This window comes from Scardinius erythrophthalmus, assembly GCF_964197995.2.
Source record: "Scardinius erythrophthalmus genome assembly, chromosome: 11".
Taxonomy (NCBI): domain Eukaryota; kingdom Metazoa; phylum Chordata; class Actinopteri; order Cypriniformes; family Leuciscidae; genus Scardinius; species Scardinius erythrophthalmus.
The window spans coordinates 1,291,594-1,318,819 of record NC_138231.1 but is presented as its reverse complement, the minus strand read 5'-3'; the positions used below and the strand labels follow the sequence as shown (position 1 = coordinate 1,318,819).

The 27,226-nt window shown below is 40.7% G+C and overlaps 2 protein-coding genes across 2 annotated transcripts in view; both read left to right on the top strand.

The window, feature by feature from the left end:
- The first annotated feature begins 98 nt into the window (after nucleotides 1–98).
- LOC308698010 (heat shock protein HSP 90-alpha) lies at nucleotides 99–17,391 on the top strand. The gene is made up of 11 exons (XM_081377779.1): nucleotides 99–293; nucleotides 1,983–2,135; nucleotides 4,609–4,975; nucleotides 5,860–5,993; nucleotides 6,767–7,099; nucleotides 7,646–7,811; nucleotides 8,826–9,016; nucleotides 9,794–9,941; nucleotides 13,897–14,165; nucleotides 15,694–16,027; nucleotides 16,870–17,391. Exons 2-11 carry the CDS (start codon nucleotides 1,983–1,985, stop codon nucleotides 16,977–16,979), a joined length of 2,205 nt encoding a protein of 734 aa, XP_081233905.1. The 5' UTR covers nucleotides 99–293; the 3' UTR covers nucleotides 16,980–17,391.
- A 7,054-nt stretch (nucleotides 17,392–24,445) lies between these two features.
- The window catches only part of ppp2r5cb (protein phosphatase 2, regulatory subunit B', gamma b), a 53,433-nt gene continuing 50,652 nt past the window's right edge, over nucleotides 24,446–27,226 (top strand). Inside the window, exons 1-2 of the mRNA XM_081378273.1 lie at nucleotides 24,446–24,843; nucleotides 25,421–25,480. Of these exons, the coding sequence (XP_081234399.1) occupies nucleotides 24,817–24,843; nucleotides 25,421–25,480 (87 nt within the window). The 5' untranslated portion in view covers nucleotides 24,446–24,816. The remainder of the gene's footprint in view (nucleotides 24,844–25,420; nucleotides 25,481–27,226) is intronic.

The following is a 27,226-nucleotide window of genomic DNA, read 5'->3' as shown; positions in this document are numbered from 1 at the left end:
CTAGAAATGTCATGTCCCTCACTGTTGGCCACGCCCCCTTTAACCGATGTAATGGTGACGAGAGGATGTTTGACAGCCAAGCCCCTCCCCTCGCGCCCATTGGAAAGCATTGAGAAGATTCGAGAGATTTGTGGAACGTACGCGTTCTCGAACTCTCTCAACTGGACGTATATAAGTGAGCGTAACGCACGCGCATGTTTACGCGTCTCTCAAAGTGACAGTTGAGGAGAGAAATCTCACAGCTTTCGTCAGGAGAACCGCCTAATCTAATTCACTTTAACAAATCATTAAAGGTAAGAAAATATAATCGGAATAACATCCTAATTCAATACTATTTCACTTTTTTTTGTTATTACACGCAAATGTTGTGAGGATATTCGACGTTTAATCCCGTTTCATTCATTCTGCTAACAGTTGTGATGTTAACGTTACTTAGCATTTAAAGTACACGGATATTTTTTTTTTTTTACTTGTATTTGAGCAAATATGAAGTTCATGTAAGTTTTTCTTACACCTGTAAGTCGCTGTTACTATATTTAAAAGGGCTTAATTTTGAAATGATGCGGAGAATGAGGAGTCCATCTGGAGTTTTACCTCAGAGGATTTTCATCAGATTAAACGAGCCTATTAAAAGATTCACTGTCAATAAATATGCTTATCAAAGCATCTGAGGACATCATTATTGCATGTGCATGTTTATAAGAGTGCATTTTAATTATGCGAGTTTTATACATGCATATCCAGGATGTCAATATTAAAGCATAACGTAGCCTATTGTTGGTATTTTTCCCGCCTGAAATTAATTGCATTATAGTGTCTCATTCACATATTAAACGTTTGTACAGTGATAACTGAAGTGATGTTCTCCATGTTAATGCATATAGCGAGTTCGGTAGGTTCTAGAAGCTTGTAATGATCGGCTTGGACCGGCAGGTGGCGCTCATTTCCCCTCAGCTTAGTGTGGGAGTTAAATAAATCCCTGTCTAATGAGTTTAATGGGTTAATAATAGAATTAATATGTTTTATGTGCATAACACTTTTGCATTTTGAATTAAACCTCGCAATGAGCCTCAGATGGATAAATTGAAGTGTATCCACATTTAACCAGCTTCCGTTTAATTAAATACTAATGCTTTTAAAATACTAAAATTATAATTAAATAATGACAAGCAACATCAAACATTATTTCTTTTTTTTACTGCGTGTTATATGTCTTTACTGATGCAATGCCTACAGGCAACATGCAATTAAAATGATTAATTTATTACATTGTTTAAATGAATACATTTTTAGATTACTGTGATTTTGTATATGCAAATTTCTGAAATGCATAACTTAGTTTAAATGTGGACTCATGCATTTTCTGTAAAGCTGCTTTTTATACAGATACATGTGAATTGAATCGAATTGAAAGTCGAGAACTGTGCAACGCTGATAGAAATGTACAATTAAATTAAAGTCCCCCTGTCCTCAATAATTGTATCCCTTAAAACTCATCTTTCATTACATATTTAAAAGTTATTCTTTGAAAAAATAGTCTTCATGCCTTATCTTGAATGTAACTCGACACCCTTGCCTCATTTAGAATATGTGAATTCGTAAATATTAATTTATTCAAAAATAAAAGTTTGTGATTACAGAATATGTGTGTGTTCTGTGTATAATTATTTTGTATATATAAATACACACATATACATGTATACATTTAAGAAATATTTGCATGGTACTGTATATAGATTTATACATAATTTATACAGATTTATATTATATATAAATATGTTATATATTAATAACACATTTTTCTTAAATATATACATGCATGTGTGTGTATTTATATACACAAAATAATTATACACAGAACACACACTTTTATTTTGGATGCGATTTAGAATAGACAAGATAAGATAATCTGACACGTCTGAGATGCTGATCCTCGTCGAATAGTGTGTGTGTAATGTTGTGTTTGTCCCACACACTCGCAGATGCCGGAGGTGCACGACCAGCCGATGGAGGATGAGGAGGCCGAGACCTTCGCTTTCCAGGCTGAGATCGCTCAGCTCATGTCTCTCATCATCAACACCTTCTACTCCAACAAAGAGATCTTCCTCCGAGAGCTCATCTCCAACTCCTCAGACGTGCGTAATCGTGCCGTGCGAGAGTGATCAGCGTTCTCCATGACACCGCAGAAGTCTAATCCGTCTTATTATTATTATTATTATTATTATTATTATTATTACAGTTACACTTTATTTTAAGGTGTCATTGATACAGTGTAATTATATATATAAGTACTAAGTAATAATAATTAACTACATGCACTTACTATAGATTTAGGGTTTGGATGAGGATTAGTTGCATGTAATTATGCATAATTTACTGTTATTGCTACGGTCAGTGCATGTAACATACGTAACAAGGACACTGTAAAATAAAGTGTTACCGTAACACTTTAGGGTTATTTTAAGGTGTCAGTGTTACAGTCTAATTATATATTTAAGTACTAAGTAATAATAATTAACTACATGCACTTACTATAGGATTAGGGTTTGGATGAGGATTAGTTGCATGTAATTATGCATAATTTACTGTTATTGCTACGGTAAGTGCATGTAACATATGTGACAAGGACACTGTAAAATAAAGTGTTACCGTAACACTTTACGGTTATTTTAAGGTGTCATTGTTACATTATATATTTAAGTACTGAGTAATAATAATTAACTACATGCACTTACTATAGGGTTAGGGTTTGGATGAGGATTAGTTGCATGTAATTATGCATAATTTACTGTTATTGCTACGGTCAGTGCATGTAACATACGTAACAAGGACACTGTAAAATAAAGTGTTACCGTAACACTTTACGGTTATTTTAAGGTGTCAGTGTTACAGTCTAATTATATATTTAAGTACTAAGTAATAATAATTAACTACATGCACTTACTATAGGGTTAGGGTTTGGATGAGGATTAGTTGCATGTAATTATGCATAATTTACTGTTATTGCTACGGTAAGTGCATGTAACATATGTAACAAGGACACTGTAAAATAAAGTGTTACCGTAACACTTTACGGTTATTTTAAGGTGTCATTGTTACATTATATATTTAAGTACTGAGTAATAATAATTAACTACATGCACTTACTATAGGGTTAGGGTTTGGTTGAGGATTAGTTGCATGTAATTATGCATAATTTACTGTTATTGCTACGGTAAGTGCATGTAACATATGTAACAAGGACACTGTAAAATAAAGTGTTACCGTAACACTTTACGGTTATTTTAAGGTGTCATTGTTACATTATATATTTAAGTACTGAGTAATAATAATTAACTACATGCACTTACTATAGGGTTAGGGTTTGGTTGAGGATTAGTTGCATGTAATTATGCATAATTTACTGTTATTGCTACGGTAAGTGCATGTAACATAATGTAATAAGGACAGAGTGTTAATAAAGAAGTGTTACCCACTTTACAGTAAGATTCATTAGTGAACATAGGCCTACTTATTAGTAGAACAATACTTCTTCTGCATTTATTAATCTTTGTTAATATTAATTTCAATATGTACTAATATGTTATTAAAATCAAAGGTTGTATTTGTAAACATTAATGCACTGTGAACTAACAATGAACAGCTGTATTTTTATTAACTAACATTAACAAAGATACTGTAACAAATATTTTGCTCATTGTTAGTTTATTTTAGTTAATATATTAATGTTAAGGAATGAACCTTATTTTAAAGTGTTACCAATAAAAACAAAGTGCATTACAAGCAACAGAACAAAAATATCACTGCAAAATTATAATTAAATTATTTTTTTAAATGGCATTTAGCCTTCAAAGTGCCCCTATAATGCATTTTTAAATATTTCCTTTCATGCAGTGTGTGATAAAGCTGTTTGTGAAGAGAAAAGCTCTGCGGTTTCAAAGATACTTGGGGTTTTGTCTCCTAAAAGAAAGAGTCAAACTGAAACGAGTCGTCAGTAACTCAGTCTCACTGCTGAACCTGCATAGGTTTGTAACCAATTTGCATAATGTGGTCTTGATTGGCTGAGGAGCGTCTCTTAGCTCCGCCCTCAAACACTGTAGTGTATCTGAGACTGGAGAGTTTGGCTCGTGTTGTTCCTGTGGAGAAGACGCTGTTTTCTGAGATTGATACGGTAAAACCCACGCCATCGTCACTGTTCGTATCACTGAGATCAAGAGCTGAGATTCAGATATGATAATGAGCGTTTCCTTTCTGACCAATCACAGCAGAGCAGCTCTCAGAGAGGCGGGGCTTAGAGACCCTGAATCTTCTAACGAACCGTTTTCAGACTCTTTGAGGAATTAGGTAATGTGAAATGTGTTATAAGAAAATTAAAGTCCCCGTATTTGACGTATTTCCAAGTGAAACTGAATATTGAATCGTTTCAATGCACAGTATGTTCAATGTAGGAGACAAAATTAGGAACCTTTAAAATAGCATAATAGCGGCACTTTAAAAACTATGCATCCATAAATACTTGTAAATAATAAAACAAAATAACAAAGCTATTTAACAATGTTTTTCAGCGTAACGCATAAGGAACTAAATATTTCTTCTGTTTCCCATCAGGCTTTGGACAAAATCCGCTATGAAAGTCTCACAGACCCGAGCAAGCTGGACTCAGGAAAAGACCTCAAAATCGAAATCATTCCCAACAAACAAGAGCGCACACTCACGATCATTGACACCGGCATCGGCATGACCAAAGCGGACCTCATTAACAACCTGGGCACCATCGCCAAATCCGGCACAAAGGCCTTCATGGAGGCCCTTCAGGCGGGAGCCGACATCTCAATGATCGGTCAGTTCGGTGTGGGTTTCTACTCCGCCTACCTGGTGGCCGAGAAAGTCACGGTCATCACCAAACACATAGATGACGAGCAGTACGCGTGGGAATCGTCCGCGGGCGGATCCTTCACCGTTAAGGTGGACAACTGTAAGTGGAACGAAGCGCTCGATTAAATACGATTGTCTTTGAATTATTTTAACCCTCTGGTGTTTTTCACGTGTCGGTCAAAAATGGGCGAAATTAATTTATTTCAATTAAATGAATGTACAATATTTTAGTTCGATAGTGTTTTTATATAATATGTTGTATTGATTTTATGGCTCTAAATTATATTTATGCTGTATTTATAATGCATTTATGCACTTTTTGAGCATAGACCTGAAATTAAATGTCCAACTTAAACTGTGGTAAATCTTGAACGCTTTAGAGCGACAGACTGAAGTTTGATCTCTGTTCAAAGACGACACTAGGGCAGATTATTGCTGAAGTGAAGAAAGTTAACTTAAAAAAGGTTACAGAATTTTATGTTTATTGATATGAAAAATGTGCAAAAATATTATTTTACATTTTTAATATGAAATGTATATTTTCAAAAACATGTTTTACTCTAAAAATGTTAGAAAATCAAAGCCATAAATCTAAATAAGTTGTGTTCAAAATTTGAGTTTGAGAAAATGATCTTTCAGTGAGAGTGTGTTCGGCTGCAGTACCAAACGCTTCCACTAGAGGAAACTCGTCTCCATTCATTTCCAATGCGCTCATTCCTGACCGCGAGGAGCACAAGTGGGACTGTTTTCACAGGGCTATTAAACCTGTTCGAATCATGTCCATGATTTATTTGTGTTCACATAAGAAGTGCCAAAACCTGAAAAAAAGTTTCGTACCATTCTAATGAAGTAAAAAAATTCTAAACAAAATGTAAAAATTTAACCAAAATAAGCAAAAATAACCAGAGAGCACCAGAGGGTTAAAGACGATTATCTCTGTATTATAGTACTGGAACTGTAATGTGAAATGCATGTTCTTTACAGCGGAGCCAATGGGCCGCGGCACTAAAGTGATCCTGCATCTGAAGGAGGATCAGATGGAGTACATCGAAGAGCGGCGAGTCAAAGAGATCGTGAAGAAGCACTCGCAGTTCATTGGCTACCCCATCACGCTCTTCGTGAGTGCTTCATTGGCTCATTCTGCAGAACAGGACATTAGATTTTAAGGATCACTAATTTAACCACACATTCACATATTCACGGTTTTCTGATGACACGACATGCAGGACGGGCAAATAAATTTCGTTTTATGTATTTTAAATTTACATTTATAATTTAATTAGTAGCTTTTCATCAACTTCAGTTTGGCGAAACCCTGGTTCAGTTGAATTTATTTAAATAATGTTTATTTTTCCCCTTTCTTACTGCGAGCAAAAGCCTTTTTTGGTGTTTTGTTTATTTACATTTTTTCTGATATGTATCATTTAGCTAATATTCCATAATTTAAAAAAAATACATCATATTTAATTGTTTCTTTTTTATATTTTGTTTATTTAAAAAAGTAGCTGATATAATGTATAATTTAACTACTATTCCATAATTTAAAAAAATGACTCATACTTACATTTTCAAAAGTGCACAAAAACATCACACTCGACTAGTTACTTTTATGAAGCTATGATTACATTCAAATGGACTAATTTAGCTTTTTTTAATTTACCAATTTATTAATGTTTACAATACACTTGTCTTCTAATAGAATATTTGATCTTGCTTAGAAATTTCACTTTTTTACACATAAAGAAAATGAGGATCACATCCCTCTCATGCATGTATAGGAGTGTGTTTTCCATACAACGCTGTAACTCGCTATTAGCTACAATAATTCACTAAATAATAATTAATCGCTACAACGATTAGCTATTTAAGCTGTGCTTCATGCTTATTTCAGGTCGAGAAGGAGCGCGATAAGGAGGTGAGTGATGATGAAGCGGAGGAGGAAGAGGAGAAGAAAGAGGAAGAGGAGGGCGAGAAGGACGAGGACAAGCCCAAGATCGAAGACGTGGGCTCAGACGACGAGGACCACGACGAGGACCACGACGACAAGTGCTCCGACAAGAAGAAGAAGAAGAAGAAGAAGATCAAGGAGAAGTACATCGACCAGGAGGAGCTCAACAAGACCAAACCCCTGTGGACACGCAACCCCGATGACATCACAAACGAAGAGTACGGCGAGTTCTACAAGAGCCTGACCAACGACTGGGAGGATCACCTGGCCGTCAAGGTGACTGAAGATAGCAGATATGCAGAAACTGATGGAAGTGATGCAGTATATTAGAGACTGAGCTGCACATTTAGGCCACGCCCACACCGGGGGGGGGGGGGGGGACAATCCCACCGTCTAAGTTTTTATAAGCTAAATTTAAAAAATAATAATTTAACTGCATGTTTTTCATAACAATAAACGTAAAATTCTGTAACTTTAAGTTCACTTTTTAATTTTTTTTTCACTTCATCAATAATCCTTTAAAAGTGTCGTCTTTGAAAAGAGACCAAACTTCAGTCTGTTGCTCTAAACCATTCAACATTTACCACAGTTTAAGTTCAATTTAATAATGAATTTGAAATAAATTCTAAATTAAATTTTAAGGTCTGTGCTCAAAAAGTGAATTAATGGATTATAAATACAGCGTAAATATAATTTAGTACCATAAAATAAAAAAGATATTAAATAAAAAACAAAACTAAAATATCAAAAAAAATAATGCAGGCGAAGAGCACCAGAGGGTTCAGATTAACCGACTGATTGTGTGTTTGTCTTCCCATGTAGCACTTTTCTGTGGAAGGTCAGCTGGAGTTTCGGGCGCTGCTCTTCATTCCTCGCCGAGCTCCGTTCGACCTCTTCGAGAACAAGAAGAAGAAGAATAACATCAAGCTGTACGTGCGCAGGGTCTTCATCATGGACAACTGCGACGAGCTCATCCCAGAGTACCTCAGTAAGAATCAAATCAGAGTCTGATTCTGAATATACGCTTAAGACGCAAACGCCACACAGATTTCCCAGTGTTCTTAGGTAACCTTAAGTCTCAGTGTTGTTTATTCTGCTGTGTTTTTAACCCTGTAAAGCGTGACATGAGAAGCATCTGGAAGACAGATTTTAAAAACCTTAACTTGTTTTGATGGCTCGTAAAGATTGATATAGTGAGGAAAAAACAGCAGATGCTGATGTTTATATGGACAAATAAGATGAAATTCTGATGCTTGTGATGTAAATCAGTGATTTTTTATAACAGTAGCAGATACTTTCATAAAATGAATTTAAATATCAATATTTGCCAATAATATGTCTTAGTAATATGATATTAAAATGATCAATACATTATAATGCAATGCAATACAATGATGATTGAGAGATAAACCTTCTTCAAAAGCCTGATGAACATTTTCCGATACCGAATCCCAAGCACACAATTATATTGTTTTCATTATAATTTTATGAAGCCTATATGACCTTGCTTTCCGTATTTTCCTTTTCATATTTCAAGCAATTCAAAGCCATCATGTTGAACAGTGTCTCAGCTGAAGGACATAATCCAGTATTCATCGGCTTTAAAATATATATTGCAGAATAACACTGTGCAGACTTAACATTTTTAGTAGGGATGAACCAATTTTTCATATTTGAAAGCCGATAACCGATATATTGGCCGATAAATCTAAATATTGATTTGATTTAATTTTTTAGAGCCTGATTACAAAAACAAAAGTCTCACAATTAAAAGCCACATCCTCAGCTGAAGCAAATGATCCATTATTTATTGTCTTTGATATATATCGGCCAAATTTTCTTATCTGGCCGATAACAATAACATTAAAAATGAACCGATATCGGCTGAGATGGTGGCCGATATATAACGCGCATCCCTAGTTTTGATCATTTACAGGCCTTCGAAAAAGGTGCATATCAAATATGAGACAGTAGCGTTAATATGAATTATCTTTCCTCCCAGACTTCATTAAGGGTGTCGTGGACTCTGAGGATCTGCCGCTGAACATCTCCAGAGAGATGCTTCAACAGAGCAAGATCCTGAAAGTCATCCGCAAGAACCTGGTCAAGAAGTGTCTGGATCTCTTCACCGAACTCGCTGAGGACAAAGACAACTACAAGAAGCTTTACGAGCACTTCTCCAAGAACATCAAGGTGAAAACTGATGCTCTTATCGCTGAAAACAAGTGCTTTAATCCTTCCCGTAGGTCATTTTGACTCGAAACTCATCAGAGGGGTCCAAGACCCCAGGACTTCAGTCGCACTTGAATGGATTCAAGGAGTTTTGTGGTTGAAATTCAAAAAAGTAACAAATCCTTCCATCGTGGGTCAAATTGACCCTCTTAGGAATTAATAGAATGTGAGGAATGCTTCAGTAAAACCTAAAAATGCTAAAACTTCACCAAAAAATTATCTTATAATGACTACATGTGTCTCTGAATGCACACTGCTGACTTTAGGACCCAGAGGAACAGCTCATTTGCTCCATATAGAGATATAAGGCCATCTAGAGTCATGAAATATCATGATATATTATTTATTTTCAACAAGAGGGCAAAGACACCCACTGTAAGATATTTAGAGCTGAAATAAAAGGGTTATGCATGAAATTATGAGTTATTTTGAATTTAAGTTGAAAGAATGTGAGGAATGTACTTAAATTACTATTTATTTATTATTAATTGATCAAATCTAGTAATTTAAAGGTAAATAAATTAAAAAAATCTCCAAAAAATTGCATTAAAAGTTAGAAAACATTATCAAAATGAAATAAAATAAGCTTTCTGGACAAAAAAAATAAAAATTAGTATCATTTTAGGGCTTCGGGTCATTTTGACCCGCGAGGGAAAGATGTGTTACAAAGTGCGAGGGAAGGATGAGGTTAAAGGTTATTGAAGGAGTGAATGAACATGCTGTTTTCCTCACACACAGCTGGGCATCCATGAAGACTCTCAGAACAGGAAGAAGTTGTCGGAGCTGCTGCGCTACTACACATCCGCTTCTGGAGACGAGATGGTTTCCCTCAAAGATTACGTCACGCGCATGAAGGACACCCAGAAGCACATCTACTACATCACCGGTTAGTGGCTGCTTAGTGAACTTAAACATTATCTTAACTAGGGCTGGGCATCCATTCAGATGTTCCAATTCGATTCGATTTCGATTCGCAAGCTCTAAATTCGATTCCCGATTCGCTCAAGTTTACAAGTGGCTGATTAATAAAAAGAAATTAAGAGCCACAAACCTGTATATTAAACTCTTTTTATTTTAGGTACACTTGGGTACATTAAAGCAGAACCCAAATCTATATTTCAAATGCATACAGTGAATAGACAGGATTTTGATGCAAGATGAAAAACTGAAGCTGAGAATTGGACGAGTCAGAACAGTGGCACGCCTTGATCAAACAGGATCAGGTTATCTTATGTTTAAGATTAAACACACATAAAACACACAGCATTAGCTGTAACAAGGAGGCTGCAGGCCTATGAAGTGGAGGAAAACTAATACTGGCTTCTGGGGGATAGATAAATAAATATGGGAAATAATCGACTCGTGGCCTTTGGGAATCGATTTTGAATCATCCATCCATCCATCCATCTTCTACCGCTTATCCGGGGCCGGGTCGCGGGGGCAGCAGTCTAAGCAGGGATGCCCAGACTTCCCTCTCCCTAGACACTTCCTCCAGCTCTTCCGGGGGGACACCGAGGCGTTCCCAGGCCAGCCGGGAGACATAGTCTCTCCAGCGTGTCCTAGGTCTTCCCCGGGGTCTCCTCCCGGTGGGACATGCCCGGAACACCTTCCCGGGAAGGCATCCAGGAGGCATCCGGAAAAGATGCCCGAGCCACCTCAACTGACCCCTCTCGATGTGGAGGAGCAGCGGCTCTAATCTGAGCTCCTCCCGAGTGACCGAGCTTCTCACCCTATCTCTAAGGGATCGCCCAGCCACCCTGCGGAGAAAGCTCATTTCGGCCGCTTGTATCCGGGATCTTGTCCTTTCGGTCATGACCCACAGCTCATGACCATAGGTGAGAGTAGGAACGTAGATTGACTGGTAAATCGAGAGCTTCGCCTTGCGGCTCAGCTCCTTCTTTACCACGACAGACCGGTACAGGGACCGCATTACTGCAGAAGCTGCACCGATCCGCCTGTCAATCTCCCGTTCCATCCTTCCCTCACTCGTGAACAAGACCCCAAGATACTTGAACTCCTCCACATGAGGCAGGAGCTCTCCACCAACCTGAAGCGAGCAAGCCACCCTTTTCCGACTGAGAACCATGGCCTCGGACTTGGAGGTGCTGATTTTCATCCCAGCCGCTTCACACTCGGCTGCAAACCGTCCCAGTGCATGCTGGAGGTCCTGGTCTGATGAGGCCAACACGACAACATCATCCGCAAAGAGCAGAGATGAAATCGTGTGGTCCCCAAACCCGACCCCCTCCGGCCCCTGGCTGCGCCTAGAAATTCTGTCCATAAAAATTATGAACAGAACCGGCGACAAAGGGCAGCCCTGCCGGAGTCCAACACGCACCGGGAACAAGTCTGACTTACTGCTGGCAATACGAACCAAGCTCCTGCTCCGGTCGTACAGGGACCGGATAGCCCTTAGCAAAGGGCCCCGGACCCCATACTCCCGGAGCACCCTCCACAGGCCGCCGCGAGGGACACAGTCGAATGCCTTCTCCAAATCCACAAAGCACATGTAGATTGGTTGGGCAAACTCCCATGAGCCCTCCAGCACCTTGTAGAGGGTATAGAGCTGGTCCAGTGTTCCACGACCGGGACGAAAACCACACTGTTCCTCCTGAATCCGAGGTTCTACTATCGGCCGGATTCTCCTCTCCAGTACCCTGGCATAGACTTTCCCAGGGAGGCTGAGAAGTGTGATCCCCCTATAGTTGGAGCACACCCTCCGATCCCCCTTCTTGAAAAGAGGGACCACCACCCCGGTCTGCCAGTCCAAAGGTACTGTCCCCAACCGCCACGCGATGTTGCAGAGGCGTGTCAGCCAAGACAGCCCCACAACATCCAGAGACTTGAGGTACTCAGGGCGGATCTCATCCACCCCCGGTGCCTTGCCACCGAGGAGTTTCTTGACTACCTCGGTGACTTCAGCTTGGGTGATGGATGAGTCCGCCTCCGAGCCCTCAGCCTCTGCTTCCTCAATGGAAGACGTGACGGCGGGATTGAGGAGATCCTCGAAGTATTCCTTCCACCGTCCGGTGATATCCCCAGTCGAGGTCAACAGCTGCCCACCTCCACTGTAAACAGCGTTGGTAGGGCACTGCTTCCCCCTCCTGAGGCGCCGGACGGTTTGCCAGAATCTCTTCGAGGCCGACCGATAGTCCTTCTCCATGGCCTCACCGAACTCCTCCCAGGCCCGAGTTTTTGCCTCCACAACCACCCGGGCTGCAGTCCGCTTGGCCCGTCGGTACCCATCAGCTGCCTCAGGAGTCCCACAAACCAGCCAGGCCCGATAGGACTCCTTCTTCAGCTTGACGGCATCCCTTACTTCCGGTGTCCACCACCGGGTTCGGGGATTGCCGCCTCGACAGGCACCGGAGACCTTACGGCCACAGCTCCGAGTGGCCGCGTTGACAATGGAGGTGGAGAACATGGTCCACTCGGACTCAATATCTCCAGACTCCCTCGGGATCTGGTCGAAGCTCTGCCGGAGGTGGGAGTTGAAGATCTCTCTGACAGGAGATTCGGCCAAACGTTCCCAATAGACCCTCACAGTACGTTTGGGTCTGCCGAGTCTGTCCAGCTTCCTCCCCCGCCATCGGATCCAACTCACCACCAGGTGGTGATCAGTTGACAGCTCCGCCCCTCTCTTCGCCCGAGTGTCCAAGACATACGGCCGGAGGTCGGATGAAACGACCACAAAGTCGATCATCGACCTCCGGCCTAGGGTGTCCTGGTGCCATGTGCACTGATGGACACCCTTATGCTTGAACATGGTGTTCGTTATGGACAAGCTGTAACTAGCACAGAAGTCCAATAACAGAACACCACTCGGGTTCAGATCAGGGGGGCCGTTCCTCCCAATCACGCCCCTCCAGGTGTCACTGTCGCTGCCCACGTGGGCGTTGAAGTCCCCCAGTAAAACGATGGAGTCCCCAGTCGGAGCACTTTCCAGCACCCCTCCCAGAGACTCCAAGAAGGCCGGGTACTCTGCACTGCCGTTCGGCCCGTAAGCACAAACGACAGTGAGAGACCTATCCCCGACCCGAAGGCGTAGGGAAGCGACCCTCTCGTTCACCGGGGTGAACTCCAACACATGGCGGCTGAGCTGGGGAGCTATAAGCAAACCCACACCAGCCCGCCGCCTCTCACCATGGGCAACTCCAGAGTGGTGAAGAGTCCATCCTCTCTCGAGGAGTGTGGTTCCAGAGCCCAAGCCGTGCGTGGAGGTGATCCCAACTATCTCTAGTCGGAATCTCTGAACCTCACGCACAAGCTCAGGCTCCTTCCCCGCCAGAGAGGTGACATTCCATGTCCCTAGAGCTAGATTCCACGTCCAGGGATCGGGTTGTCTAGGCTCCCGCCTTCGACTGCCGCCCGATCCACTTAGCACCGGCCCCTTACGGTCCCTCCTGCAGGTGGTGGGTCCACGGGAGGGTGGCCCCACGTCACTCCTTCGGGCTGAGCCCGGCCGGACCCCATGGGGGGAGGCCCGACCACCAGGCGCTCGCATACGAGCCCCAACCCCGGGCCTGGCTCCAGGGTGGGGCCCCGGCTGCGCCATACCGGGCGACGTCACGGTCCTCCTTTTTTTGGGCATCATAGGGGGTTTTGAACCGCTCTTAGTCTGACCCGTCGCCTAGGACCTGTTTGCCTTGGGAGACCCTACCAGGGGCATATAGCCCCAGACAACATAGCTCCTAGGTTCATTCGGGTACTCAAACCCCTCCACCACGGTAAGGTGGCAGTTCAAGGAGGGGACTATGATTTTGAATCATCCACATGTTTAAAACCGATTAATCAGAAAATTAAAGAGACCATTTTCTTACAATTGTCAAATCTCTCCAAAGGCGAGACCAAAGACCAGGTGGCGAACTCGGCCTTCGTGGAGCGTCTGCGCAAAGCCGGTCTGGAGGTGATCTACATGATCGAGCCCATCGATGAATACTGCGTTCAGCAGCTGAAGGAGTTCGAGGGCAAGAACCTGGTGTCAGTGACCAAAGAGGGTCTGGAGCTTCCGGAGGACGAGGACGAGAAGAAGAAGCAGGAGGAGAAGAAGGCCAAGTTCGAAAGCCTGTGCAAGATCATGAAGGACATCCTGGAGAAGAAAGTTGAGAAGGTAATGATCGATTAATGCACCGATACGAAAATTTTGGCCGATACGATAACCGATAATTCGGTGTATTTCAAAGCCGATAACCAATAATTTGGCCGATAAATCTAAATCCAAATTTTTAATTTTTGAGAGCCTGACAAGTCTCACCATTAAAATCCACATCCCAAAGACACATTTATAATGTTCCCTTTCGAGGGAACTCGCATTGCGTGGATGACGACACTGGGGAACACCCTGTAGCTTCTGTGTATGCCGTCACACGCTACGTCATCACGCTGCTCCAACAGGATTGGATTAGTTTCATTCATACCTCAGATGCGTCACGCTAAGGGTGTTCCCCAAAGTGTCGTCATCGATGCAGTGTCTCGTTCCCTTCTCAGGGAACAAGGGTTACAGTCGTACCCCGAGACGTTATCTTTCTCAAAATATTTTCCCAGACCCCATTTTGAAAGGCCCTGAAACATTGCAGTGGTGCTTCTATACATCAGGTTTGACTGTTAAAGGGATACTTCACCTCTGGGAAGATGAATGTGTATTTAAAATAGGTAATTTAAGTAGAAGAAATGTGAAGAAATTTTTGAATTTGGAGCTTTCTAGACTGAGAAAAGCCAGAAAATGTATTTTTGGCTTATGTGGATGAAAGACAACAACTCCCAGAATGCACTTGCTTCGCTGCCTTAGGAGGCCACGCCTACCGGTAAGAGTGTGCAGTTGTAAACAACAAAGCTAGCTTACGTGATGAGTTTGCGAGGGATTTAGAGATCGTCCAAAATGTCCGGGATTCGACTTTTGCGTTCTACAGTGGCCATTCATCATGTTTACTGTGGCGAGCAGGACGAGGCTGACGACTGCGGGAGAACAGCGCGAGGCCGGTGGCTTCATTACTGAGACGCGCCGGGTCTCGCATCTCTCACGGAGGAGCGGGAATTTTTCTTAGCAATGGTAAAACGCACATCAACCGATCACTTGTTTAGCGTTCATGTAAACACTACATTCAGATTCACCGATCGGAATGAATTCAGTTAGATTGAAACGAGAGGTGTGCATGTAAACAATGAATGGCGACCGCAGAAAGCAAAAGCTGAATCCCGGACATTTTGAACGATCTCGACAGCCGGACAAGTCAGGGAAAAGGAGGATGGTTACTTACTCAGCTTTCTCCTACTATTCAGCTTTCTCCACAGAACAAGAGCCTGCTAGCTTAGCTTCCAAAGAAAGACGGCTGATTGTGTGTACATTCTGTGAGTGAGATCCCACCCTCTATGGGCGGGCTGAAAACATGTGGGACAGCTCCTACTACTGGCTGTAGTCTTTAGCCTCTGGACAGAAAATCCTCCGATGACGCAAAATGACGATTTTTGCGTCATCGGAGGATTTTTTCCAGACAAAAAATACATATATCTCTTGTCTCAGGGGGATATGAGGGTGGAAAGCATGGTAATTCGAAAATACTACAGGTTTTCTACTAATACAAAGCTTAATGCTAAATCCTGAAGTAACCCTTTAACTGGCATGTTTATCCTTGCGTCAGGTCACCGTCTCGAACCGTCTGGTGTCTTCGCCTTGTTGCATCGTCACAAGCACATACGGCTGGACGGCCAACATGGAGAGGATCATGAAGGCTCAGGCCCTGAGAGACAACTCCACCATGGGCTACATGGCCGCCAAGAAGCACCTGGAAATCAACCCGGACCATCCCATCGTCGAGACCCTGCGAGTGAAGGCAGAAGCCGACAAGAACGACAAATCGGTGAAGGATCTGGTGATCCTGCTGTTCGAGACGGCGCTGCTCTCCTCGGGCTTCACGCTGGACGACCCGCAGACGCACTCCAACCGCATCTACAGGATGATCAAACTCGGCTTAGGTTAGAAATTTTTCTTTTTTTAAATGTAAAAATATGTAAAAAAAATATACAAGCTTAAAACAAATGTAAAAAAAAAAGTGTAAAATTCTTTACAATTATACTTAAAAATGTTAAAAATAATACTTAGAATACAAAAAAAGTGTACATTCCTTTAAAATTATACTCAAGTGTTAAAACTATACATTATTTTAGAATGTTACCAAGAAAACAGCAAAACTAAAATAAATGTTTTTAAAAATGTAAAAATATGTTACAAAATTGTTGGTGCCAGTAGCCTCGTATTCAGTGCAGCTTGTGGACCTTGCCCGACCCCCCCCCCCTCTCCCCACCTCACTTCCTGTCTAGCTACTGTCCTATCCAATAAAAGGAAAAAAACGCCAAAAATAAATCTTAAAAAATTTTTTTACAAGCTTAAAATAAAAACATTTTAAGATTAAAATTTAAATCTTAAAATTGAATTTTAAGATTAAAATTAAAATTTTCAATTCTTTAAAATTATACTTACGTGTTAAAAATATACATTATTTTAGAATCTTACCGAGAAAACAGCAAAACAAAAACATTTTTAAAAAATTGTTTAAAAATTGTTTTAAAAAAATCATTAGAAATGTACAAGCTTAAAACAAATATAAAAAAACATAAAATAAATTGTTAAAAAAAATGTGTAAAATTCTTTAAAATTATACTGAAGTGTTAAAAATATACCTTATTTTAGAATGTTACTAATAAAACAGCAAAACTAAAATGTTTTAATTATGTTTAAATAAACTCAAACTTATAGTAAACTGCAGTGTAGAAACAGTGTGTTTAAAACACTGTGTGTGTGTGTGTGTGTGTGTCAGGCATCGACGAGGACGATGTTCCCACTGAAGAGGTGAGTTCTGCTCCGGTCGAGGAGATGCCGGCGCTCGAGGGAGACGACGACGCCTCACGCATGGAGGAGGTCGACTGAGCGCAGGAAAAACATGAACAGTGTGTGAGGACACACACTCACCGTCTCTAGCTCTGTGTAAAAAGTTTTCATTGACATCCTACCTTTCCTTTTTTGTATTCCTTTGAGTTGTATTTGCACATTTTTTTGTATTTAATAACATTCCAATGTTGATTTTTGAGTGTTTATGGGATGTAAAGTATGACACTGATACTGTATTATTGACACGGCGGGATCCTGAAATAAAGTTCAGCATATCGGGTCATTTGATGACGGACTCTTCATGTTTATCACCCAAGCATCGGAGTCAGAGGGTACAGTACAGTACAGTACGCTTCTGACTGTAATACAGTGAATGAAAACATAATCGGGTTAGTTAAAATCAGCATGAATTTAAATAAATGCTACAAGGATGCATTCTTATCTGACAATGAAAACAGTTTATCATTCTTTTGAACAAGTTGCAAATGCTTTGGTACATTTATGCGGTTAAATTATGTACAGTTGTCTGCTATTTCCTATATTATCAATTGCTTATATCATGTTTATCAAAAACGATAGCCTACTGTTCTCTGAATCTCACCCCTCAAAACATCTAGGCATTACTTCCCTGCATAAGTCAGTAAATGCAAAATGATTATAGTTATAGTCATAATGCATCAGGTATATTTTCTATACATTTCTATTTTTTTTAAATGTGTCCTGAATTGTGAATCTGACTAATGAAGGAGAATGTAAAGCATTAGATCAACTAATGATCATCCAGTTCTCTAAGAGCATTTCACTGAGCTTCGTTTGGCAAGCACACAACAGTGTCAGAAATAGCCTTTAATTAATCAGAAATATGTCTAAAATCTTGGTTTTCCACATTTTTAATGACTAGAAATAATAGGGTGTGACGAGATATCGCAATATTTAAAACATGCCGATATTTCTAGTTAGTTATTATGTTGATGAACATTTAAAATATTTTTGGGGATTTTTTTTTTTTTACATTTTTGGGGACATGGACCGGTTTATATTGGAGTATAATTTTCCTCCATCTCTGGTAAGAGCAGTCATGAGTAGGGCAGCACGATATAACGTTTTAGCATCGATATCGCGATGTGCGTATCGACAAAATAGTCGCATCGCGGGATGTCATGTGATGTCATGCACGTATAGGGATATTAGTTCATCGGTTTCGGTTCGGAACGCATGTGATTCGCGGATTAATTGCAAAGTTTACCCATCATAGAGTCAAAGTGTACCATTTGCATGTGTTTTTAAGTCCTGTCAGTGTCAGTTTAAACATCAGGCGCAGGAACTGGAACTCGCGCGCTGTTGTGTGCACGCGCACAGAGAGCACGTGAACGCCGCATTCAGGCCTAACTCTCTTCCTTTGAGCTTGAACCATGACTTGAACAGACACGTGCACGCAAAATTATAGTATATTATTAGTATATAAAATAATAAGTCAAAATGCCTGTCTTAGCAAGTATCCTCATAAACACAGTCGTTATGTGCTGTGAACTATTGAGAAAGAAAGCCAAATGTGTATCATTGTCTGTGCATTTGGTAATATACAGCTGTTTGGTACTAGCAATGTTAATCAAACAACAAAAGAGAAAGAGAAAACCACTTTCATAGCTTTAACACAGATAAATTGTATTAATTACATTATATTTAATTTATACAGTGAATAAGATTATAGTCTTATTTTACATTTGATTATTCAATACTATCTGTACCTGAATACAGTTAGACTTACCTGAAAAACATGAAGCTCTACTTATGTAATGTGTCATGACGACAGCTCGTAGGATAAGTGTGCCGCATAAAGTGTTATATATAACATTTGAAAAAATATGACTAAAATAGAAATCCGTTATTTTAAATTGTAATAATATTTGAATTTTGGATCAAAGTATTACAGCACTGGTTAGCATAAGAGACCGTTTTTTTAAAATTTAAATGTTCTAAATTTTGGCCATTAGCATTAAGATTTATGTTTTTGAACCCGTCTGTGGGGTGAAGTCACAGACACGGCCTTAATGATTGTGCAGTATTTTTTTTATTTTGCATTAAACAATATATGCTAAAAAAATAAAATAAATCAACAATGAACACTGAACAAAAAAAATCTGCACAATAATGAACATAGCCTACTAATTACTAACATACATAACTTACATTACAACTTACTAACATAAAACAAATAACTGCAAAAAATAAAGAAAAAAAAAACTAACTAGGCCTATTTATATTTTTAAAGCTGTTCCGATTTTTTTTATTTATTTAAAGCTCATTACTCAGTCATTTTTGTGCAGCAATATAATCCTCATAGGCAGCTGCTTTATCATAGCATCTCTACCCGAGTACAGCTGATATCTGATCATCGCTGCTTTACACAGCCTCCATCTGGATTCAAACTAGTTTTAATTTATTTTTTCAAAGGTGACATTTCTGCTTTGGCTCTCTATGTAGTAAGTAACCCTTTAAAGCCACTGTTGCATGTTAATCAGAGTCATTAGTCATTTCTTTATAATATTGTTAATCTCTCTGCACTTATGTGTAACATCAAGGTTTCATTAGTATTCATACTGAAACCCCAGAGTAATAATGTGTTATTGGGGGACAGCAGACACATAACTTGAACAGCTACAAGTGTTAGAGCTGTCAGTAATCCATACTGTCTTTTTCAAATGGTTTTCTTCTTAGTAGTTTGGATGTCCCTTTTATTTGACGAAATTTCTCACAATTATTATATGTAAAGGCAAACGGGATGATTTGGCACCCCCGTCCCGACTTGTGGCCCTTCATGTGTGGCCCCTCAACGGGTACCCGGGCGTCTCTTGCACTGCGTTTTAAAGATTTTGCTTCAATATTCTCGAGAAAAGGAGTTTTTCCCATAGCGTAAGCTAGCCTTGCGCAATACTCGTTCCCTCATCTCAGGGAACCGAGGTTACGTTATAGTGTTACGTCACTTAGAGACGTTATTCGACCCGAACCTCCATCGCAAGGAGGACTCGAGCAGTGTTTCTCAGTGATACTCTACTCAGTCTGAGGGACATTATGAGATGTTGCCACTGTAATTCCTCTCCATCAGCATTAACAAGTGCATGTCCATCAACAAACCCATTATTTTACTTGTACTAATTTATTTACATTGTATTTGTCACGTAAATTACAGAAAACAAAGGGAGAACTCAAATGCAAAGGGAAAAAGATATTACAAAAGAAACACTAAACACAAAACAAAACCCACGAGGGGGAAAACATAACTAAATACAAAACAACAACTTCAAAAACGAACATACCAAAAGGGGTCACGAGAGAACAGGAGACGTGTACAAGACAACGATCCGACACAGACTGCAAACACAAAGGAACTTATAAAAGGGACAAATCAGGCAGGTAATGAGGGAACAACAGGTGGGACAAATGAAACCAATAATGAGATAACAAGGAGGGTGGGGTCAAAACAGAGACGGGAACACAAACACCACATGTGCTACACAAGACAGGACAGGCATGTGACATTACCCCCTCCTTAAGGAGCGGCTACCAGACGCTCCACTAGGGACGGGAGGGACAGACCAGAGTAGGGCAGGGGAAATGGACAGTTCGGGCGGCCAGGGCGGAGACCTTCCCTCCATACCTTCCACCGGCTCGGGCACTGGTACTGGCTCGGGCACTGGTACTGGCTCGGGCACTGGAACTGGCACCACCGGCTCAGGCACTGGCACCACCGGTTCAGGAACAGACACCACCGGTCCAAGTGTGTGCGTAGCCCACACACAACACATGGCTGTGGCCATAATGGCCAGTGTCGCGGTCACTGAGGGCTCAGGAACAGGCTCCGGCTCAGGAACAGACACCACCGGCTCAGGAACAGGCTCCGGCTCAGGAACAGACACCACCGGCTCAGGAACAGACTCCGGCTCCGGCTCAGGAACAGGCTCCGGCTCAGGAACAGGCTCCGGCTCAGGAACAGACTCCGGCTCCGGCTCAGGAACAGGCTCCGGCTCAGGAACAGGCTCCGGCTCAGGAACAGACACCACCGGCTCAGGAACAGGCTCCGGCTCAGGAACAGGCTCCGGCTCAGGAACAGACACCACCGGCTCAGGAACAGACTCCGGCTCAGGAACAGACACCGGCTCCGGCTCAGGAACAGACTCCGGCTCCGGCTCAGGAACAGGCTCCGGCTCAGGAACAGACACCGGCTCAGGAACAGACACCGGCTCCGGCTCAGGAACAGGCTCCGGCTCAGGAACAGACACCACCGGCTCAGGAACAGACTCCGGCTCCGGCTCAGGAACAGACTCCGGCTCCGGCTCAGGAACAGACACCGGCTCCGGCTCAGGAACAGACACCGGCTCCGGCTCAGGAACAGACTCCGGCTCCGGCTCAGGAACAGACTCCGGCTCCGGCTCAGGAACAGGCTCCGGCTCCGGCTCAGGAACAGACACCGGCTCCGGCTCAGGAACAGACACCGGCTCCGGCTCAGGAACAGACTCCGGCTCCGGCTCAGGAACAGACTCCGGCTCCGGCTCAGGAACAGACTCCGGCTCCGGCTCAGGAACAGACTCCGGCTCCGGCTCAGGAACAGACTCCGGCTCCGGCTCAGGAACAGACACCGGCTCCGGCTCAGGAACAGACACCGGCTCCGGCTCAGGAACAGACTCCGGCTCCGGCTCAGGAACAGGCTCCGGCTCAGGAACAGGCTCCGGCTCAGGAACAGACACCACCGGCTCAGGAACAGGCTCCGGCTCAGGAACAGGCTCCGGCTCAGGAACAGACACCACCGGCTCAGGAACAGACTCCGGCTCAGGAACAGACACCGGCTCCGGCTCAGGAACAGACTCCGGCTCCGGCTCAGGAACAGGCTCCGGCTCAGGAACAGACACCGGCTCAGGAACAGACACCGGCTCCGGCTCAGGAACAGGCTCCGGCTCAGGAACAGACACCACCGGCTCAGGAACAGACTCCGGCTCCGGCTCAGGAACAGACTCCGGCTCCGGCTCAGGAACAGACACCGGCTCCGGCTCAGGAACAGACACCGGCTCCGGCTCAGGAACAGACTCCGGCTCCGGCTCAGGAACAGACTCCGGCTCCGGCTCAGGAACAGGCTCCGGCTCCGGCTCAGGAACAGACTCCGGCTCCGGCTCAGGAACAGACACCGGCTCCGGCTCAGGAACAGACACCGGCTCCGGCTCAGGAACAGACTCCGGCTCCGGCTCAGGAACAGACACCGGCTCCGGCTCAGGAACAGACACCGGCTCCGGCTCAGGAACAGACACCGGCTCCGGCTCAGGAACAGACTCCGGCTCAGGAAAAGCACACCGGCTCCGGCTCAGGAACAGACACCGGCTCCGGCTCAGGAACAGACTCCGGCTCAGGAACAGACACCGGCTCCGGCTCAGGAACAGACACCGGCTCCGGCTCAGGAACAGGCTCCGGCTCAGGAACAGACACCGGCTCCGGCTCAGGAACAGACACCGGCTCAGGAACAGGCTCCGGCTCAGGAACAGACACTAACATTAGCGTAGATGCCATTCTTCTCATGATGTAACGAGTACATCAGGATTTATGGGAAGTGTTCCCGGTTCCGGCTGACCTGATCTATGCAGCCTAACACTGAATTATAGAAGTCTATAATGTATTATGTGAAAGCTAGGTCAAAGAGATGTGTCTTTAGTCTGGCTTTGAACTGACAGAGTGTGTCTGCTTCCCGGACAATGGTAGGAAGACTGTTCCAGAGCTTTGGTGCTAAATAGGAGAAGGATCTGCCGCCAGCAGTCGATTTAGATATTCTAGGTATTATCAACTGGCCGGAGTTTTGAGATCGCAATAGACGTGAAGGACTATAATGCGTTAAGAGCTCGCTCAAGCACTGCGGAGCTAAACCATTCAGTGTTTTGTAAGTAATCAGCAATATATTAAAATGTATGCGATGTTTAATAGGGAGCCAATGCAGTGTTGACAGAACCGGGCTAATATGGTCATACTTCCTGGTTCTGGTTAGAACTCGAGCTGCTGCGTTTTGGACCAGCTGTAGTTTGTTTATTAAGCGTGCAGGGCAACCACCCAGTAGAGCATTACAATAATCTAGCCTTGAGGTCATGAACGCATGAACTAACTGTTCCGCATTTGTCAATGAGAGCATATGGCGTAATTTAGATATATTTTTAAGATGGAAAAATGCAGTTTTACAGATACTGAATGTCCTTTTCCACAGGTTTGACTTGCTTAAGGGTGAGTTCCAGACTATGTGCAATCCAAATGGACATTAACTAAATAAAATTATTTTAAGCATAATTACTTGATTTTATCTTTCTTGATCCACACTCTCTCTCTCTCTCTCTCTCTCTCTCTCTCTCTCTCTCTCTCTCTCTCTCTCTCTCACACACACACACACACACACACACACACACACACAAAACACACACACAGAACACTCACTCACACTCACTTCCTGATAGATAGATAGATAGATAGATAGATAGATAGATAGATAGATAGATAGATAGATGGATGGATGGATGGATGGATGGATGGATGGATGGATGGATGGATGGATGGATGGATGGATGGATGGATGGATGGATGGAATATTTTTAAAAATTCAATATTAAAAACAAGAATGTTTAAAAAAAGTTTGTTAAAAAACATGCATATGATAAAAAAGTACAAACTTTAAAATGTTTCCTAGAAAAATGTAAAAACAAGATTTAAAAACAAATCCTTAAAAAAAAATATTTCAAAATATTTTGTAGATTTTTAGCAAATAAAAGTTTAAAAACAAAATGTTCTAAAATGTTCAACCTTAATGTAAATAAAAAAACAAATGTTTTCAATTATTTTTCAAAACATACAAACGTTCAAACCTTTTTTTTGTTACCAAAAACATAATAATGCAAAAATAAAAATATTTAAAAACAAAAACGTGTTTGGAAAGTTTCCAAAAACATTGTAAAATGTTATTTAAAAAAACACTAAATAAAAGAATAATGTTTAAAAAAACGTTTCATTTAAAAAAAAAGATTTTATTACCACAAAACATGAAGCAAACATATTTTAAAATGTACAATGTTATTGTAAACTGTTACTATATACAGTGCTGTGAAAAATTATTTGCCCCCTTCTGATTTTTTTTGTTGCATATTTGTCACATTTAAATGATTTTTAGATCATCAAACTAATTTTAATATTACACAAAAATAATTCAATTCAAATTTTTCAAATTTAAAAACAAATGTTTTTTTTTTTATAACCCAAGTAAATACAATATATATATATATATATATATATATATATATATATATATATATATATTATATATATATATATATATATATATATATATATATATAACGTGTGTTTAAACTGTATGTAATGTACCAAGCATTTATGTAATATTAATGTCGGGCTCATACAGTGAGTGTCCATCAGATGGCAGCAGAATAATACAAAACACATAATAAAACAGCGCCAACATTTCAAACACTCGACAGAGACACGAGTCCATAAAGCAGCGAAGTGAACATAATAATATTGTGTTATAAAGCACACATTATTTAACTGCAACACTGAATGATTAATGTCCTCAGTGTAAAATATTACATTAATGAGATGCGTTATTTCATGCCTGTGTATGATGAGAATGAAAGAACAGTTGAAGTGCAGGAGAAGGGAAGATGCAGGATGAGTTCATTATCTGTTCAGTTTAGTTCAGTTCAGTTTAATTCAGTTTAGTTCAGTTCAGTTTAATTCAGTTTAGTTTAGTGTGGTAATTAACCAGCTGCAGGAGATTCTCTCACAGACACAGACACACACTTACTGACTGACTGACTGGAAACACACGCTTCTGAGTGCCATGCCGAATAAAGTCAAGAAAGACAAGGTGAGATACATATTCCCGGGGTCTTATGTGGAGGAAAATCTGAGAAAAATTGGAAAAATATGGATTTATACTCGGATCAAAGAGGCAGATTAGTTTCATCCCTCAGCTCGAGACATTAGCATTCATGCTAACTCCAGCTCTGCTCACCATAAACCAGGTTATATAGGCGTGATATTTAAAACATTCAACAGATTTACATCCCTAGTTGTCAAACATACCACTTTAAGTTACTTTAAATGAACTGTGTGTGTATTTATGTACAGTTTATTTCTGTTCACGTTCAGGTTTCGTAGCGAAGCTAACGTTAACTTTAGCCGGTTAGCAAGATAATATTGGTGGTTTCTCGTTTATGTAAATATTGTTTTCACCGAATGCGTTATTGAATGTACAAAATACTTGTATATAATCATAAAGTTTAGTTATTTTTTGTGCATTTGGTCAAGGCTTGAACATTAAGTGCTTGAGCTGGATTGCTAATTTCAGCTGGTCTCTTTCTGTTCACAAAATTATTAAGTTCTTATTTTTTTTTAGGGGAAAATGCAAGATCACTTTTTTATAGTCTTTATTTTCTTAATAGGATTCAACAAAATCTGTAAAAGTTGGTAAAACAGGAGGACAGGAGAACTCCGAACATGAGGTAATTCAGACTGGATTTTTTTTTAATATCAATCTATCTGTTATAATGTTTCTTTATGTGTGTGTGTACATCGTAATTTTATTATAATTTTGTTGTGCGTTTTTGTCATTTTCATTAATATTTCATATATATATATATATATATATATATATATATATATATATATATATATATATATATATATATATATTAGCACATCAAGGTAAACTAAATGAAGTAGGGATGCACCCATATGAAAATTTTGGCCGATAACGATAATTCTTTATATTTGAAAGCCGATAACTGATATATTGGCCTATAAATCTAAATCCATTTTTTTTTATGAATTTTGAGAGCCTGATTACAAAAACAAAAGTCTCACCATGTCCAAATCACACAATTATAATGTTCTCATTTTAATTTTATGTAGCCTATATGACAAAAATATGATTGAAAATATGGAAAATATGTCTCTGTTTTCCTTTTCAAAGTGATTCCAGTCATATTTCAAGTATTTAAAATCCATCATGTTGAACAGTCGCATCTGAAGTGTCTCAGCTGAAGGAAATATTTTCTAATCAGGCCGATAACGATAACATTAAAAATTTACGTATATCGGCCGATACCGATATGTTGGCCAATATATTGTGCATCTCTAAAAATAAGAATTGTTTAACAAAATAAGTTTTTTTTATATATATATTTTACTTTATTTCAACCTACAAAAATATTTTTTTCAGGGTTTTAGTTTGTTAGCGATAATAACTCGTGGTTTCACAACAGACCAGAGCCGATTATTGAGAGATGTGGATGTGTTCATGATCCAGACTCTCACACTCGGGTCAGATTTGGCCACAAAGGTTCTGCGCTGATGTGCATCATAATGTATGCGTGCATTGAGATGCATTGATGCTTTGTAGCGAAATTATGAAAGAAAATAGATGCCTGCAAAATGTTGCCATTACATGACCTAAACACGCGTTATTTTATACATAAACCTTAAATCTTGATGTTGATTCACATGGAAGCTTATTTCCGCCACAGAATGAAAAATGAAAAAGGTAATTCTTACTTTTTATTTCATTCTCTATCTAATTGCATTTTATAAAGTCAGAATTGTGAGACATAAACACGCTATTTCAACTTTATATAACGCAATTCTGACTATATCAAGCAATTGACTATATCTCGCAATTCTGACTTTATATCTCACAATTCTGACTTTATAGCACGCAATTCTGACTTTATCTCTCAATTCTGACTTTATATCTCTCAATTCTGACTTTATATCTCTCAATTCTGACTTTATATCTTTCAATTCTGACTTTGTATCTCGCAATTCTGACTTTGTATCTCTCAATTCTGACTTTGTATCTCTCAATTCTGACTAAATCTTGCAATTCTGACTATATCTCTCAGTTCTGACTTTATAATCTCGCAATTCTGACTAAATCTTGCAATTCTGACTATATCTCTCAATTCTGACTTTATATCTCTCAATTCTGACTAAATCTCGCAATTCTGACTAAATCTTGCAATTCTGACTATATCTCTCAATTCTGACTTTATATCTCTCAATTCTGACTAAATCTTGCAATTCTGACTATATCTCTCAATTCTGACTTTATATCTCTCAATTCTGACTTTATAATCTCGCAATTCTGACTAAATCTTGCAATTCTGACAATATCTCTCAATTCTGACTTTATATCTCGCAATTCTGACTTTGTATCTCTCAATTCTGACTTTATATATCTCGCAATTCTG

Excerpts from the sequence above, each read along its gene's own strand:
- LOC308698010 (XM_081377779.1), top strand. The coding sequence starts at position 1,983 with ATGCCGGAGGTGCACGACCAGCCGATGGAGGATGAGGAGGCCGAGACC. Across the intron at positions 2,136-4,608 it reads TCATCTCCAACTCCTCAGAC|GCTTTGGACAAAATCCGCTA; the intron begins GTGCGTAATCGT and ends GTTTCCCATCAG. Across the intron at positions 14,166-15,693 it reads TGGAGAAGAAAGTTGAGAAG|GTCACCGTCTCGAACCGTCT; the intron begins GTAATGATCGAT and ends TCCTTGCGTCAG.